Source organism: Hipposideros armiger, unplaced genomic scaffold, assembly GCF_001890085.2.
Source record: "Hipposideros armiger isolate ML-2016 unplaced genomic scaffold, ASM189008v1 scaffold_202, whole genome shotgun sequence".
In the NCBI taxonomy this organism is placed as follows: domain Eukaryota; kingdom Metazoa; phylum Chordata; class Mammalia; order Chiroptera; family Hipposideridae; genus Hipposideros; species Hipposideros armiger.
Genome location: NW_017731552.1, coordinates 897665 through 914041, shown reverse-complemented (window position 1 = coordinate 914041; position 16377 = coordinate 897665). Strand labels below are relative to the sequence as shown.

Sequence of the window (16377 nt, the reverse complement as noted above, 5' to 3'; positions counted from 1 at the left end):
TACACAGACCAAGGCCCTGAGGTCACAAGAGCCTTAACTCTGCCACTCTGCACCTCAGTGTCCCACTGGTCAGATAGTCAAAGTCACCCCATGAGGGCCTCCCAATGACCAGAGAGAACCATCAACTTGCCCGAGGCCACACAGCTGCCAAGTAGAAGAATTCCTGAGCACCAGCTGGATAGCCCCTGGTGCAAGAACGCAGAAAGAGACAGAACTGGCTCTGTCTGCCAGTCTTGGTGGTGGTTTCTTTCTTTCTTTTTTTTTTTATGCTCTATGTCTCCCCTCCCCCATTGTTTGATTGTTAAAAATACAAACAAACAAACAAACAAAGGAATAGTCTCACCGTTTCTGGTCAGACCTTTGTCATCCATTACCCATGAACCTCCAATCATGAATCTGTTCCCTGCTCCCGCCCTCCGTGCCCCTAACCCCACCTACCCTGTTCCCTGCACAGCAGCCAGAAGCCTCTGCCTAGAATACTCATCGCCTGGGGTCTGCCTCTACGAGGCTCCAAACAAGCCCCACATGCTGAGCACCCCCTTCCTCGGATCCCCAGCATGCTCAGGTCTGTGAGCACACCTCGACCACCCTCGCCTCTGGGCCCCGCCTTTAGCATCCTCTAGAGACCTCCTCAAGCTCCCAGGTTCTGTATCGGTGTGCCCCCACAGACGACAAGCTCCCAGAAGAGGAAGGTCAGCAGTGATGGAGCCGGAACCACCCCTGTAACTTCAGGGAAGGCCCCATAGTGCTCACCCAGCGCCTTGCACAGCTCCGGATGCTTGACCCCGATGGTTTTCAACCTCTGCAGCAGCTCTGAGGAGGTCAGCTGCCGCACCAAGTACAAGGCCACTGAGTAACTCTGGGGGCAGAGGGGGTGGAGAGGCGTCAGGGTTGGGCAGATGGGCAGCGCCAGTGTCAGGGCCCAGCAGGGGCTGGGCAGGGGGGAGCAGAGGTGGGGAGGGGGCAGCTGGGCTGGCGGGGCAGGCAAGCAGGCAGCACTGGCCCACTCACCTTGCCATAGTTCCCCCAGGTGACGGTGATGCGGTTGGTGGCCGAGGACAGGTACATGAGGTGGGTGAGGTTGATGGGGCGGCAGGGCCTCTTGGGCTCCACTCCAGGCTTATTCGAGGGGTAGTAACCCTGGGAGCAGACAGCGGTTCAGCCACTGCAGATGATCTGTGTCCCTGCTTCTCCCTGCATGCTCCATGCCCCCGAAGCAGAGCCAGGGCTGCCTGGGGACCCCGCTTACCGGGACCGAACAGTAGCTGTGGTTGACCTTCACAGCAATGTTGGGCGGGTACTGGTCCTCCTGAGGGCCGCTGGTGTCTGAGTAGCAGATTCTGTAATGACAGTGGGGACCATGGAGTCACAGGCAGTGGAGGGGTCACTGGGAGGGGCAGGGAGGGCAGACCAGGACCATTTCTGGCCTGATGAGATCTCAATGCTGGGCTGTAAGTGGGGGTCTCTGGGACCCCGTGTCTGGCCTGAGTGGGGATGGATGTAGTACGTCCACAGCCAAAGACAGCCGGCAAAAAGGCAGGAGCAGGCTCCACCTCTAGCTGGGAACCTGAGAGGGGCTATCAGGAGGGAGGGGGCCTGGCTGTGATGCACGTGGGGTGGGATGTGGCAGGGCTGTAGCCACCCACAGTGGGAGGAGGTGACCAAGGGTCCCTGTGGGGTCCAGGCACACCTGGGCTTACCTTAGGACCACCTGCACGGCCTTGACCCCAGGCTGCAGTTCTCTGTGCACCAAGGGAACCACCGGGAAGGAAAGGAAGTGAGGTCAGTGAGGTGGAAAAAGTGTGCCCAGCATGCCACACAGACACTTCAGCCAGGGTGACCACTGGTCTCTCCTGGGCCAGCCAGGAGGCCTAACCCACTACCTCCCTTGGCAAGTGAAGGCCACTAGGTGCTGCCTAGAACATTTTCTACTGCCATTTACTCACTGGTGACTTGGGTCAATGACCTCTCCTCTGTGGACAATGGGGGGTCTGGTGTGGTAAGTGGATTGATAGGTGCAGGCCTGGCACATGCCAAATGCCCCAACAAGCGGCTGCTCCAGTGGTAACTGCTGTTTCGGCTGGAGATGGAGAGCCTCAGAGAGTACAGTCAGAGACCTGGGCACAGCCCAGTGTCCTCACCCAGGTGACTCTGCCCTAGGGGACATTGGCCACATCTGGGGACATCTGTGGCTGTCACAACTAGGGGAGCTCCTGGCATTGAGGGGCTGAGGGCCAGGAATACTGCTCAACACCCAGGATGCCCTCCCGCAGAGAATGAGCCAGCCCTGATGTCAATAGTGCTAAAGGGGACAAACCCTGTTAAAGGGGAATACTGGTCTACCTCCGAGGGCTGCAGGTCAAAAGTGGTGAGTGTGCTGACTGTGCACATAGCCCCCTGCACCGAGTGGGGGTGGGGATGCCACTGCCAAGTGCAGGGTCTGCACTGGATCTGGCCGAAGGCCCTCCTAGGCTGTCTGACCCCACACCCACCCACCACCTGGCCAAGAAGGTCAGCAGAAGCTGGGCCCCAGCACACCTGGAGTTCCGGATCAGCTCCACCTGTCTGGGCGTCAACGCGAAGATGCATGGGCTCTCCTGAAGCTTCTCGTTATTCTGTGGAACTGAAGATGAACATGGGGTCAGGGTCATGTCTGGTTCCCAGTGAGAGTGCCGACCACTGTCATAGTCATTTCTACTGCCCAGACAGCCCTCTTTAGGCTGGAAAGCAGGAAATAGGAGGCTGAGTGCCACCCAGGTGGAGCCACCAGGGATAAGGGTAAAGGGGAACTGCCCCTTCTGGGGGCCACACCACAGCCTATGGTTCAGGGAACCCTAACCACTCACCCCCGCCCCCAATACCTCCCCACTGAGGCAACTCTCAGAGCAGTAGCCTTCTCATCACTGTGTGGTTCAGGTGTTTATTCAGGAAGACTGAGACTGCTTAGCTAGGGGAAAGGGGTTGTGCTGGGCAGGGAGGGTACAGCATGGAGAGGCTGCATGCCCTCAGGCTAGCCTGCTTTCTCCAGGTCTGTAAGACACCAGCCATAACTCCAGCCCCACCTCGCACAGCTGTTCTGGGGCATCCAGTGAGCACGTGCCCATTAGTGCAGACATGCGCACACATACAGGATGACGAACGCCCGTGATCATACTCTACTCAGAATGGTTTTGATCAGCAGAAAGACCATTAACCACCTAATGCCTGCCAATGTGGTCTGGTGAAGATCTGTTCCAGGACCCTGCACAAAGGAATACTATGTAACTGTGAAAAGATAATAAAGGACAAGAAGCTTTTTGCGTTCTGATAAGGAGTAATCTGCAAGGTGTTTTGGTTAAGTGAAAACAGCAGGTGCAGAGCAGTGTGTTTAACACGCTGCTACTTGTGCAACTAAATGGAGGGACGGGGTCTGTGCAAGGGACATCTCTGGGGGCAGGGTGCGAGCACTGGTCACAGTCGCAGCCTCAGAGTGGTTGGGAAAGGTAAGGAGGAGCTTGCTTTATTTACACTACAAACCCTTTAGAGCAGCAGTGAGCAGACTGTTCCTATCAAGGGCCGGAGTGTAAATATTTTTGGCTTTTTCTGAGCCACAGGGTCTCTGCCTTGATGTTGCCACTCTGCCTCGTATCTTGGAAGCCACCAGAGACGGTAAGTGTACAAGTGAGCGTGGCTGTGCACCAACAAAACTTGGTTTAGGACAACAGGCCGTCAGTGGGGGCTGGTCCCCACCCTAGTTGGCCAACCCCTGCCTTAGAACCCTCTGAATTCCAAACCTCAACAACTGGTAACCTATTTAAAAACAAAATGAATTTGAATTTAAAACCAGTTTTGGCTCAGAAGCAAGGCTGCCTGGGTCTGTACCCTAGCTTTGAGGGGCCGCATACCCTCATCCTGGCCCAAGCCTGGGTGCCCTCTGAGTACAGAACCCACTTTTTGGGGTGTGCAGCCAGGTCTGTAGCTGGTGCTCAGTAAGAGGTGGTTGCTGTAATCGCCTCACTACTGCCAATTCATGCTTGTTTGCTGAGGACCCAGCTGGTACCTGAGGAGTCCTGGTTGGGCCCCTGAGGAGGGCCACCTAATTGGGGACGGAGATGCTCGCAGGCCACCTGCAGACATGCCCAGGTCTGTCCAAAGAACCTGGGAACAATTATTTATGGGGGAGGGGGCTCATGATTTCTGAGCTGGGTGGGAGGTCAAAGACACAAGGCCACCCCCACCCTATAGTGTCCCCCAGGAAGCAGGGGAGGGGACCCCAGCAGGTTGCTCCAGAGCTACCTATTGCCAGCAGAAACAGCGTAAGAAAGGCCGGCAAGCTGGTCCTGGAACCATGAAGCTGGGGTTCGCTCCCTGGCAGGCTCTTATTTCCAGGAGAGGCAGCTGCGGGGAGAGGAGATGCACTCCCAATTCAGATCTTCCACTGTGTTATTGGCCCAGAGTGGCTGACTGATCTTTCAGGAAGCCAGGTGGCTGGCGGGAGGTGAGCTGCCACCTCAGCTGGGACAAGGCACACCCTACATCATTTGGGTGGGTTGTGGGGGCCCTAAACCTGGGCCGTTGCCAGCTCCACCTTCAGCTATTCAGGGCCGAGATGTGAGCAGCATCCATGAATCTCGTCGAACCCACCCCCATCCACTCCCTTGGCCAATTTTGTTGGCACCTAGTACAGTCCCTCTCCCCCTGTCCATCTGATCACTACACAGATCTCTTGCTGTTCTCTAGGCTCCCAGCACTCACCGTCTGCTGAGCCCAGCCTCAAGGGGACGCTCTGTCCCTACTCCTGTGGCCTTGATTCCACAGCAGCCACCATGGCCTCCACGTCACGCTATCCACCTACCAAGTACATCCTGCCTTGGGGCCTTTGCATGTGCCACCCCCTCTTCCAGAATATTCCTCCCCGAAGGAATTCCACCACCCTGGTATCTTTTAAGTCTGTGCAAATGCCACCAGAATGAAAGCCTTCCCTGAGCATCTTTATTTAAAAACTATACCTCCCCGCCCCTGCAATTCTGATGCTTCCCACCTCTTTCCCCACTCCATTTCTTTTCCAAAACTTTATCTCCTAAGAATCAATGCAATGTCATGGTGTCTTTAGGCCGTTGCAGACACCGACATAACCAAAAAGTACTTCTGTTGTCACCTGCAATGCTGTGAGCTGGGTGACCCGTGGGTGCACGGCCTTCCCGGCCCCTGTGCACACCCATAGACCTCTAAGCCCCTTGGGACAAAAAGGAGGGCAACCCCTGCTTCAGGGTCCTCCAGGGAGCAGGAATTCTGGGAACCAACCCCTTAGCTAGATCTGAGACACTGACCGACAAAGAGAGTCTACACATCCATCTCCATCCTGGGCTGCCAGGCAACCTTGCAAACTGCCACCAGCAAAGAATATTTAAGGACCTGAGCATATGCTCACAATATACTGGGTGGAGAAGAGAATGATAAAACAGCAGTCAGGTAAGCCACATCTTTATAAGATCGTACCACCAGAAAAAAAAAGGTGGCAATAACAAACCCAAACCGCTCTCAGGGCTGTTGTGGGGGGTGCACAACCACAGCAGGTTTCTCAGGTATTGCCCTATGTTTTCTATGATGAACACATAATTTTACAAAAGTTTAAATGAAAAGAAAAAGTCCATTGGATGGGACTGGCCTCCCTTCCCACTGGCCTGAAGCCTGTCTGCTGGCAGCCTGGGACTCAGGATGCCACATCACTGTCTAGGCTCCTGGGGCACGGGATGGGCCTGGGTGTGCACCCCACCTGGCTGGGGGACAGCAGGCAGGCTGCTACACCTGAGGGATCACACCTGCCTCAGAAAGGACTTGAGAAAACAAGATCTGGAAAAGCTCACAGGACCTTCAGCGACTCCAAAGCCCTTGGGACAGTCCAGTCAGTCCCCACTCTTCCCACATTTTCTGGCTTCTGCTCTCCCTCCCTCCCCCGTGCCACACCACACTTTGGTCACAATGGCCTCCATTCACAAGCCCTCTCTCACTGCTGGGCCTCTGGCTACAACACACTCCCTCTCTCCCTCCTCTTTGTCAGGTTTATTGCTTCTCAACCCTCAGGTCTGGATGGGAATGCCGCCTCCTCCAGGAAGCTTTCCTGACTGCAGCCTCCCCACAAACACACAATAAGGGGCTCCTGGTACTGACAATCTCCTAAAAACCTGCATTCTGCAATCTGAGTATTCCTCACCTGGCTCTGTTTAATCACCTCTAGTGCAGCTTCCTGGCAAAATGTGCCAGGTTAGTGATCCCACTACCTTGCTTGTTGCTTAGGCAATGCCAGCCAAAGGGTTCAGAGACTGGATAAAGCACATCCGTGTGAACTAAACGACATGGCAGGCGCTAGACCAGCAGCTCTCAATCACCTCGGTGAGGACCACCTCTAGGAAGCACATGAAGTGGGGGGCGTCGGGAGTTGTCAGGACACAGGGTGGCAGCAGGGGCAGGCTGAGTAGCCCCACACCACAAGGCCCTGACCACAGGATGCTGGGAAGCCTCTCGAAGCAGCACTGCACCAGGTCAACATGTTTCCTTCCTTCCACCCGCAACTCTCATGATGGCCACTCCTCTCTCCAACACTGACGAGGAGGCCCCCCTATTCAAGACTCTGGCCACTGATACCCCGAGTGGCTGGGCTGGAGGGACCCTCAGACTGTAAGATGCCCAGTGAGCCCCAAGCTGAAGCAGCCTGACCCAGGACCATGTTCCTGGCCCCACTGAACTCTGCTGCAGTCTGGAAGCAAGTACCCCTGCCCCGGGCACGCCTGACCGCCAGCCCCTGTCCTGGCTGGAAAGGGGAGGACAGCCAGGCTCCTCATGCGGAAAGGCGGTCCAGAACCTTTGTGTGGTTGAGAACAGGTGTCTCCTGCAGGAGTATAGGCACCCATGATGCAGGGAGAGGTCAGAATTGGGACGATGGCTGAGCATGTGGCCCTGGAGCCTCCTCCTCAGGATGCTGTGTGACCTTGGGCCAGTCTCCTGACCTTTCTGGACACCAGCCCCCACCTCACTGGAGCAGATCATCTGTCTCCTAAGGTCCTTCCAGCTCCGGTCTGTGGCTCTATTAGTCCCCTCCCCTCCCCCACCCGAACATTCCACACCGTGTGATTTATGTCTCCTGTCCTCCTGGCGCAGGCTCCATCTGAGAGCCAGCCAGCGGCTCTTCTGGGGGGAACAGACCAGAGTGTCTGGGCCTCATTGTGGTCAGCAGGTCATGGCAAGGGGGAAGGGGAAGCTGGCTGAGCCACAGCCTCCTGAGGCGGCTCTTGGGCAAGGCCAGTGCAGCAGAATTCACAGAACTCATGTGAGAAGGTACCCAGGGTTCAAGGTGGGCAGATAGAAGCGCTGGTCCTGGAATGGAGGGGGCCAGACTGCTTCAGGGTCAGGGCCTGTGCTTGGTGAGGCCTCTTCCTAGAAAGCCAGGCAGCCCTCAGGGGTCCCCGAAAGAATGGGAGTCCCAGGGAAGGGGTACACCCTGGCACAGGGGCGACAAGTGGATGGGAGTGGGGGCAGGGCGGGGTCGGCCTCTTTGTTCTGAGCTGCCAGCAGAGTAATGCCTGGTGTAGACAGGGGAGCAGACTGCCGGAGATCAGGTGACCGGGGTCCCTGGGGGCTCAGGGCAAAGCGATGCATTGTGGGGCGAGAGCAACTGCATGCTTACCGTGCAGGAAGGAAACCCATGGTCCAGGCAGGGGAGGGGAGGCCGCCTGCTGGCCCTGAGTTCAAAGTCACCTCCAGTCCCGTTCCCCGCCCAGTGACAAGCCTGCTCGGTGGCTTCCCAGTGAAAACTTGGCCTCCCTGTTACGAAGATCATTTTGGAGTCTGAACCATCAGCTTGACCTTCAGAACCAGCTAGGCAGCCAGTTCTGAAGCCCACCCCCCTCCCCAAAGCCTCCTGGAGAATTCAATGGTGTGGCGGGAGATGGGTTCCAGTACCTAGACAGAGGTTGGGGAAGCAGAGATGGGGGAAATCATGCTGGAGGAACTCAGGAAAGGGTGTTGGTCTCCAGTACTGCCAGATCAACCCCACGACAGGTGCTACTGGGCCAACTTGCTCCCCACATGGGTGCTGGCAAGAAACAACTCCTCATGCCAGAGAGAAAGGAGTGGAGGGCCTCAGATTCTAGGGCCGGGACCACCAGCAACTCCTTCCTCCACCTCCTGCAGTCTCCCCTAGAACCACAGCCCCTTCGGCCCAACTTCACAAAGTCCAAGGGCTATAGGTAGGAGGAGAGAGGCAGCTGCACCTCCTCCTGCTCTCCTCCTACCTAAGGCAGGACAGAGGGGGGCCAGCTGGCACAGGGCTGAAGCTGAAGTCTGTATGCAATGAGGGGCCCCCTGGCCGAGTAAGGCAGGACGCTGGGTCAGCAGGATGGGAGGGAGTGAACAGCACAGTCAGGGGAACGATGGGTGGGAGCGTAGAGGGACAGTGACCTCTGCTACAGCAGGCAAGGACCAACTCATGACCAGGGCCCGAGCCCGACACGCAGCAGGGGCTGGATAAAAATGTGTGTGGGGGGGGTGGGGTTGAGCAGAAGATGCGGATGCTGGGATGCAGGTGGTGGCAGGACCCACAGTGGAGGTACAGGCTGGGGCACCCTGCGAAGGAAACCTCTACAGGGCAGTTGGGGGCTTTGGTTGCTCTCTGCTGGGTCCCAGGGTCGGGGGCTCCTATCCAGCAGGCACTCAAGTATGTACTATGTACATGAACGAGTGAGTGAAAGAATAAATTGAACAAATAAATGGGGGAAGGGAGATTTAAGAGACAGGGAGACAATGGGAGGGGTCTCCAGGAACTCAGGGACAATCTGAGTGCTAACAAGAGGCCTATGGCATTCCACTTAGAGCCTTGGAGGCCCAAGAAGCTGGGGCTGGTCAGCCTTCTCCAGCTTGAGCTTGGGCTGCATCTGAGGCTGACACCAAGCTGACACTCACCCCCCAGCCCTGTCATCAAGACTGCCAGAGAGGGCCAAGTACTACAAAGGCCCATCACATAGCAGGCACTCAATGAACATGGGGGACAGAGAAATGAGTACAGAGCCCTGTCATTATCTCCTGTAGACCTGTCCAGTGGCCCACATGGACTGGTCTGAACCCGTTAACAAAGGTTACTCTTGAGAGTCTCCTACTAGGAAATGAGTCTTTTGTGGGGGGGAAGAGGGAAAGTGAGATCCAACTTCTAGCCCCTTTGCCCCAGGGAGTGACAGCACAAAAGCCAGCCTCTCAGGTAGCCCCCGTAAGCCTCCTTCTTGGTGGTCCAGCCTGGTGTAGCCCCTGCCACACTGTGCCAGATATGGTCTGTGTAACCAATGGAATATGGTGAAACCAAAGATATGCCACTTCCAAGCTCAGGTTATAAAACGGCCGAAGGCTTCCAGCTGGGTTGTAGTACATTCACACATGCACCCCACCCCAGTCACTGGTTCCAGGGAAAGTGAGCCACACAGCCACACTGTGAGAACACTCAAGTAATCTATGGAGGCCCACGTGGTAAGAACTGGGGTTTCTGGCCGACAGCGACCACATGAGTAAGCAACCCCTCCAGCCCCAGTTGAGCCTTCAGATGAGGCAGCCTCGGCAGACACCTTGACTGAAATCTTATGAGGAACCCTGAGTCAGAACCACCCAGCTAGGCCATTCCAGAGTTGTGATCCTTGGAAACTGAGACCCTCAGATGTTTTATGCTGCTGGGATTTGGGGCAATTTATTACATGGCACTAGGTCACTAAGCTAAAGACCCATGGGTGGCCCCTGTGGTTTCTGGGAGGGATAAGACCTCCGCCACCTCTGGGACCTTGCTGCTCCCCGAAAGTGTTCCGGGTCAGTAGCATGGCCAGCCATAGGCAGGAGCAAAACTTGGAAGGTGGGGCCCCCGGGAAAGGCGGTGGACTCACCCAGCTCAGTGGGCTTCAGCAGTTCATCCAGCATGTTAAAGAAGGGCAGCTTCACTAGGCGCACCTCCGGCTTGAGGGTCTTGGCGGGCAACCGTCCGAGTCCATTTAAGTACTTCCCATAGAGCACTGGGTAGTCAATGTTGGGGCCTGTGAGAGGAGTCCTGGGCACCGTGCCGGCCCGATCATAGGTCGAGTGCATGGTCAGGGGGTCCAGGGGCCGGTGGGGCTGGGGGACAGGCTCCGAGCTCTTCTTGGCGTAGCGCGTCTCGTAGAGCTCCTTGATCTTCTTGAACAGCTCAGGGCTACAGTCAAACTGGACGAGCTGGAGGGCCCGGGTGACAAGTTCGTGTTTAAGTCCGCTCTTACTCCGGCCGACGAAACCCAAGAGCATCTGAAGATCGGAGACTCGGAAACTCATCACCATGTTCTGTGAAGAGCAACCACAGACACACGTGCTGAGAGAGAGAGGCTGCCAATGGGGTGTGGAGCTTCCCTGAAGCTGCCTGGACCCAGACCGGGGGAACAGTGAAATGAGACCCCATCTGCCACCACCACCACCCAATCCCACCCTGAAGCACCCTTCATCCTGGCTGGTGGGGGTGGAAACCCGGGAGAACATAGCTTCAGCATCAGTCCCACTGGCCCGGGATTGGTCCCGCCTCCACTGCCAGCTCACCTTTTGTGTGATGCCCCCTCCCAGCTCAGCCTGGCTACCCTCCTCCTCCTCCTTCTCCAACCTTCCTCAGCATCACCAATGCAGCAAAAGCTCCTCTGACTACAGTACAGCTCCCAACCCCCGCCTTCTATTTTAGGTTCTATTTTCCCATCTTCAAGCCTGAAAGCATTCCCAGAGCAGGAACTGGGAATCTTGCTTTACCCACATACAACTTCAGCCACTCCCTAACAGAGAACACTAATGGCCTCTCTGACCCTCCCTCAGTCTCTTCATGGGGCAGATGACAGGATCTACCTCATTGGGACATGGGAAGGACCAGATGAGGTAACTCATGTAAAGCAGAGTGAGTGCTCAACCAACGTCAGCCACAGACGTTTTCCCTTCAGTCTAGACGCAGGGGTCAGCAAACTGCAGTTTGCGAGCCACATGCAGATCTTTGGGTACCTTTCGTCTCAAAAATTTGCCGACCCCTGGAAGAGCCAATCCTGTCCCTCACAACAATTTAAAAATTATTCGAGAACCATAAATATATTTTTATGAATAAGGAAAATTTAAAGTAATACTATAAATGAAACTATGATAGTTTTATTTTCATTTTTAATTTTACTTCGAGCCACATGTATGTACCCAAAGAGCCGCATGTGGCTTGCAAGCCGCAGTTTGCCGACCCCTGGCAGCTCTTCCGTCTCAAAAGTTTGCTGACCCCTGGTCTAGAGAAGGTAGCCACAACTTACTTAATACAAATCATCTGCCGACAACCAAGCTGGATGTGTGATTATACACTTTACTCTGACCCTTAAAACACGCCTGTCTGGGTGGTGGGAGCTCCATGTTACAGCTAACATTTAAACCCAGGCCTGAATCTGAAGCCAGGGTGGTTCCTCTTTACTATGCTGCCCTTGGCATCGACCTAGAGCTGAGCACTATGGAGGCCATCAAAATGTCTGCTGACCATTCCAGCAGACTTTCTCCACCTGGGCACTGTGGACATGGGAGCTGGATCAATTTTTGTGTGGAGGGTCTGTCCTGGGCACTGTGGGGTGTTGAGCAGCATCCCTGGCCCCCACCCACTTAATGCCAGAAGACTGGGACCAAATCCCAGTCGTGACAGTCACAAATGTCCCCCAGACATCCCCCCCCATGTCCCTTGGGGGCAGCATCAGCCCCGATTAAGAAGCACGGGTCTGAGGGGAAGGCTCTGGGAATCCGACAGCTGGAGAGGCTGTTAATTGAGTTGTGGCAAAGTGATGAATGAGGTCTGGCAGGGTCCCTCCAACTAAATCAAACCAAACACAAGAGCTCAGTTGATCCCTATGTTTTCTTTGGGGCTGCCTGGCGGTGGCCTGCCTTCTGTGAGACTCTAGGACACCAAGGGGAGTGAGGGTTCCCCAATGTGCTTCATAAGTAAAGTGTCCTTGAGGGATGGGTCAGCAGGGTTTTGGGGCCACCCACACTGAGCCCTGAAGCTGGCCTGTGATGAATGAAATGTGGTGGAAAAGACACTTCCAGGGGAAATGGGAAAAAAACAGTACAAATGACAAGAGTGGCAATAGAAAGCTGGCGAGTGTGGGGCAGGACAGCACCCAACAAAACCAACAAATCGCTTAAACTCAGCTTGAGAAATTCTGACAGTCAGAGGTGGGTGGGAACCCTTCCAGGGTTTATGTAGCAGCTTCAATGCCAGGAGGCTCTGGTGTTTCCCGTTTCCTGGCTGTTTAACGGTGAGGCGTGGAGTCTGACAGCAGCCCCTGGGTTCGGGAGGATCTGGGTTCAAATCCAAATTCTGCCCTAGGTTCCCAGGTGACACCAGACCCACTGTGAGGCCTCTCTGCACTTTGGGGCTCCTCATCTGCCGGAGCAAGATGGGTGCTAAGATTCCTTCCAACTGTACAACACCAGGCTCCTGCTGATGGCAGAAGGGACTGTCCAGTCCTGCCTACAAAACCTCAAGGGGGAGCCTTTTCCTGCTGCAGGGTCTTCCTCCTACTCCTGCACTACAGAGTGTTTACCATGTGCCAAGCACCACAAGGGCATTGCACCGTCACAGATCTTGCAAGTACCTGTGCCCATTATGCAGGTAAGAAAACTGAGGCCCTGAGAGGGAAATGGCTGGCCTAAGGCTTCCCTGTATGTCAGTAGCAGGGCTGGCATTTGGACCTGGGTCCATCAGGCTCCTAAGGGCATTTCCTTCCACTTACATATACAGCTGCCTGGGGGCCCGGAGGACTCTCTCTCTCTCTTCAGTACACCCCCTGCCTAGGGACCTAAGTAGTCTGCTAGCCCTCAGAGAGTCTGGAATGCTTTGAAAACATAGAGGCTTCACCTCCCTCGGCCTGACTTCCTACCTTGAGCAGAGAAAAAAGACTTGCACACAAGATGTTTCTTCTGGAAGAGGCCCAAGGCCTGGGAAGGAAGAGACGCTGTCGTGATAGCTGACCACACGCCATGGAGACAAAGATAGGTGGGCTCAGCCTTTCTGAGTCTGACCACAGCACATCTCCTGACATCATCCTACCCCCGGGATCCCCCTTCCCCCACCTAGCCCTGTCCACCAGGCTGGACATCCCAAGCTGCTACACCAGCGTCCTGGGGCACACCCCTCAAGCTGCCATATGTTCACGACTTAGATTTCTCAGCAGCTGCCACCACCGAAGAGCCTGCTCCTGACAGGGGAAGGGAGGTGAGGGAGGCACAAGTATTCAGGAAGAAACCCCAAGCGCTCAGATCACTTCCTCCTGCTGAGGCTTCATCCTGACCCACCTGCCCCTCAGATCTGTGTTTATAAACAGCACCAGGTCCCAACGACTTCCAGCATTGCACTGGAGCGGGATAGAGAGACATCAGCCTGGATAGAGTAGCATCAACTTTGATAGAGGAGCTGGGCTTAGTTTAGCTTAATTTAACCTGTCTCTAGCTGTAGCATAGACAAAAGTTAAGGCCCCTCTCTCCAGGAAATAGGACATTGCTACAAAATGCTACACAGTATCTTACGAGTTCACAGGCCAACCCCTTCTCCCCAACCCCTCTCAGGGGCCTCCAGTTAAGGGTCCCAGTTTTCCAAGTTTATCAACAAGCCTCCCTCATCCCCCCCCATCAGGCTACTTTGCACCCCAAAAGAAAAATCTCTTATGAGATATGAGAGGATGGGAAAGTGCATAAAAGAGAGAGACATTTCAATTACATGGCAAGCACTCCACGGTTGACAGCAAGAGACTGAAGGAAAAAGAAGGATCCGATGGAGCAAGTGGTGAAGTCTCAAGCTCTCCTAAAAGGAAGCTTGGCTCCCAGTTTAGAGAATTTGCAAAAAGGGTCCACTTGATTTAATGGGGGGGGGGGCAGCCACCGGAGGGTCAAGTGGAGTTCGATTTAATGGGGGGGGCAGCCACCGGAGGGTCAAGTAGAGTTCATCAGATCATATTTCAAGGCCTTGGAAGGTTAAAAAAAAAAAAGACTTCAGACCCTACCCTCTGGCTGGGGTGGGGGCAGGGACCCATAATCACAGTGATGGCCCCAGGAGGAGCTTAAATTTCAGGGCTCCAGGGACTTCAGGCCGGCAGGCTGCCACCTTGAGCTTCCAGAGTCCAGACTTCCACATCACTAGGGCAAGTCTCAATTTCTCCAAACCCTAGGAAAGGCTCCGAGTGTGTGTGGTGTAGGTATGGGGGAGAGAGCACTCTGGGGCGAAGGGAGGGTAACATCCTATAACCACAGAACCTAGAAGGCTGCATTTCAGGTCCCAGTGGTAAGGGAAGGGAGATGTAAGGAGCGGGAAGAGCCAGAGAAAGAAAACGTTTACAGGTCAGGACCTTGGGGAGGGGAGACCAGAAGGGGGGAGGGGGGCGGTGCCTCTGTTCTGTGAGGGGAAGAAGAGGAGAACCCTAGTCTAGTTTAGGCAAAGGTTCTGGAGTCTGAGCTGCGGGAGGTATCTGTGAAAAGGTACATCCCTGGGATGGGAATGCTCCAGCTCAGTCCCAAGAGAGTTAAAAGGAGCCCCAAGCCTAAAGAGGGGATGACATCTATGGGATGTAGAACCTGGATCCCAAACTGGAATATAGGGAGGCAACAGGAGCTACTCTACAAAAAGAGACCTACCTTGGAACCAGCTGGGACTCTCCGAGGATCAACAAAGACCAGCAGAAGGAGGGGGAGGGGGTTCAAAAGCCAGAACTGGGTGCATAAATGGACCTAAAGTAGGGGTTCTGGGGGCTGTGTGGGAAGGGCTCTGATTTGAGAAATAGACTTACTATGAAGTATAGGGAAGCCGCTAAGGTTTGGAAATAGGACTGATACTGCAAGTGTAGGGTTTAGAGCCCCCAGTAGCAGTCCAAAGCCTCACAGATGCTGTTCTGAGTCAAGACTGAGAGAAGGGAGTCAGGAAAGCTCTGGACCGAGAACAGAGGTCAGGGCGCCATCCCAGGGGGGGGAAGAGCAAGCTCAATTAACACCGTGCCCACTCTGGGGGTGAGAGGGAGGGTGTTCGGAGGGGGCGGGGCTCTGGGACCAACGCGGGAGCCCAACTGGGGCCCCAAACTCCAGCCTGGGGTACAGACCCCAAGAGAACTCTACGTTTGGGGGCGGTTCAGGACCCTGGTTCATCACTTCGGATTGTGGAAGCGGTGGCAGAAGGATCAGGGAACCCTTCTGAGGAGGCAGTCGCCAACCGCAGCCTGACCTGCTAGCGGAGAGGCGGAGACCCAGAGACCCAGATGCCAGCCCGCTGTGCCATGGGGAGTAGGGAGGCGAAGACACTCCCCCAGGCCAAAGAGCACAGACCCCGGCTCGGGAGGAGACGACCAGCCCAGCCCACCATGCTGTCCGAGAGGACTGTTTCTCAAGCTGGGAAGCTCGACCCTGTACCCGTGTTTAGGGAGATTCAGACCCTAACTGCTCAGGCTGGTAGGGGAAACCCCGCCTCAAGTCCGGGGGCCAACCCCCGGCGCAAACACTGGGCTGAGGTTTGGGGACCCCGCCCCCGGCCTCCCCGCCCCCCGCACTCGGAGCCCCAGGGGCAGGCGAAGGGACCCGGCGGCGAACCACGGGCGGGCTGCGCCGTGAGGCCCCAGGCGGAAGGCGCAGACCTCGGCCGGCCGCCTGGCCCCCGACCCCTCGCCCGCCCGCCCGGGTCGGCGCCGCCGCGGCTCACTCACTTTGGCCTCCACCAGCTCCGCCGCCATCTTGGCCACCAGCGTCCCCCGCGCCGGGAGCCCCCAGCCGTCGCGTCACGTGACCGCACGCCACTCGGAGACGGGGCCGCCGCCGCGGCCAATTAGCACCCACGCGCCCTCCTTCCCCCGACGGCGAGGGCTACTGCGCGCTGCGCAGGCGCGCGTGGCTGCCGCCCGGGCCTCGGGCCAATCAGGACGGCCCAACACCATCTCCTCCCCCTTCACTCGCAACAACCACTCCCACCCTTGGCGGCGTCTGGCTTCTTAAAGGGGCACGAGCCCCGCACAGGTGGGGGCGGGTGCCGGGTCTAGTCTGGGGAGGATGGGGGATGGCGACTACAATGCAGCCAGGTGCCAAGGCCTCCCATGTGAGGCGGTCTCCAGGTGCGTGCCCGGACGCCCCGCAGGCGGTGTCGGGGAGGAGACGATCACCCCAGCGTAGTGGCCACCAATGCATGCAATGCGGCGCCTTATAGCGCAGCGCGACGCAGCCTCCGCGGGCCGAGAGCTTCGCGCGCTGCACATCCGGGTCCTGGCGCGGCAGACGGGGAGCGGGCTCTGCACCCCAGTGTCTGGCCTCGGGTCTTGACAAGCTGGACTCTCTTCCCCCATTCCCTGGAGCTCCAGCATCGCTGACTCC

General features: G+C 56.3%; 1 protein-coding gene across 1 annotated transcript in view; it reads right to left on the bottom strand.

Annotated features, from left to right (window-relative positions):
• Positions 1-15900, bottom strand: part of PIAS4 (protein inhibitor of activated STAT 4) — a 21329-nt gene extending 5429 nt beyond the window's left edge. Inside the window, exons 1-7 of the mRNA XM_019653567.1 lie at positions 15720-15900; positions 9897-10323; positions 2539-2623; positions 1701-1742; positions 1250-1340; positions 1012-1140; positions 754-859 (exon numbers count right to left, since the gene is read on the bottom strand). Coding sequence (XP_019509112.1) covers positions 754-859; positions 1012-1140; positions 1250-1340; positions 1701-1742; positions 2539-2623; positions 9897-10323; positions 15720-15746 — 907 coding nt within the window. The 5' untranslated portion in view covers positions 15747-15900. The remainder of the gene's footprint in view (positions 1-753; positions 860-1011; positions 1141-1249; positions 1341-1700; positions 1743-2538; positions 2624-9896; positions 10324-15719) is intronic.
• Between the last annotated feature and the right edge of the window lie 477 nt (positions 15901-16377).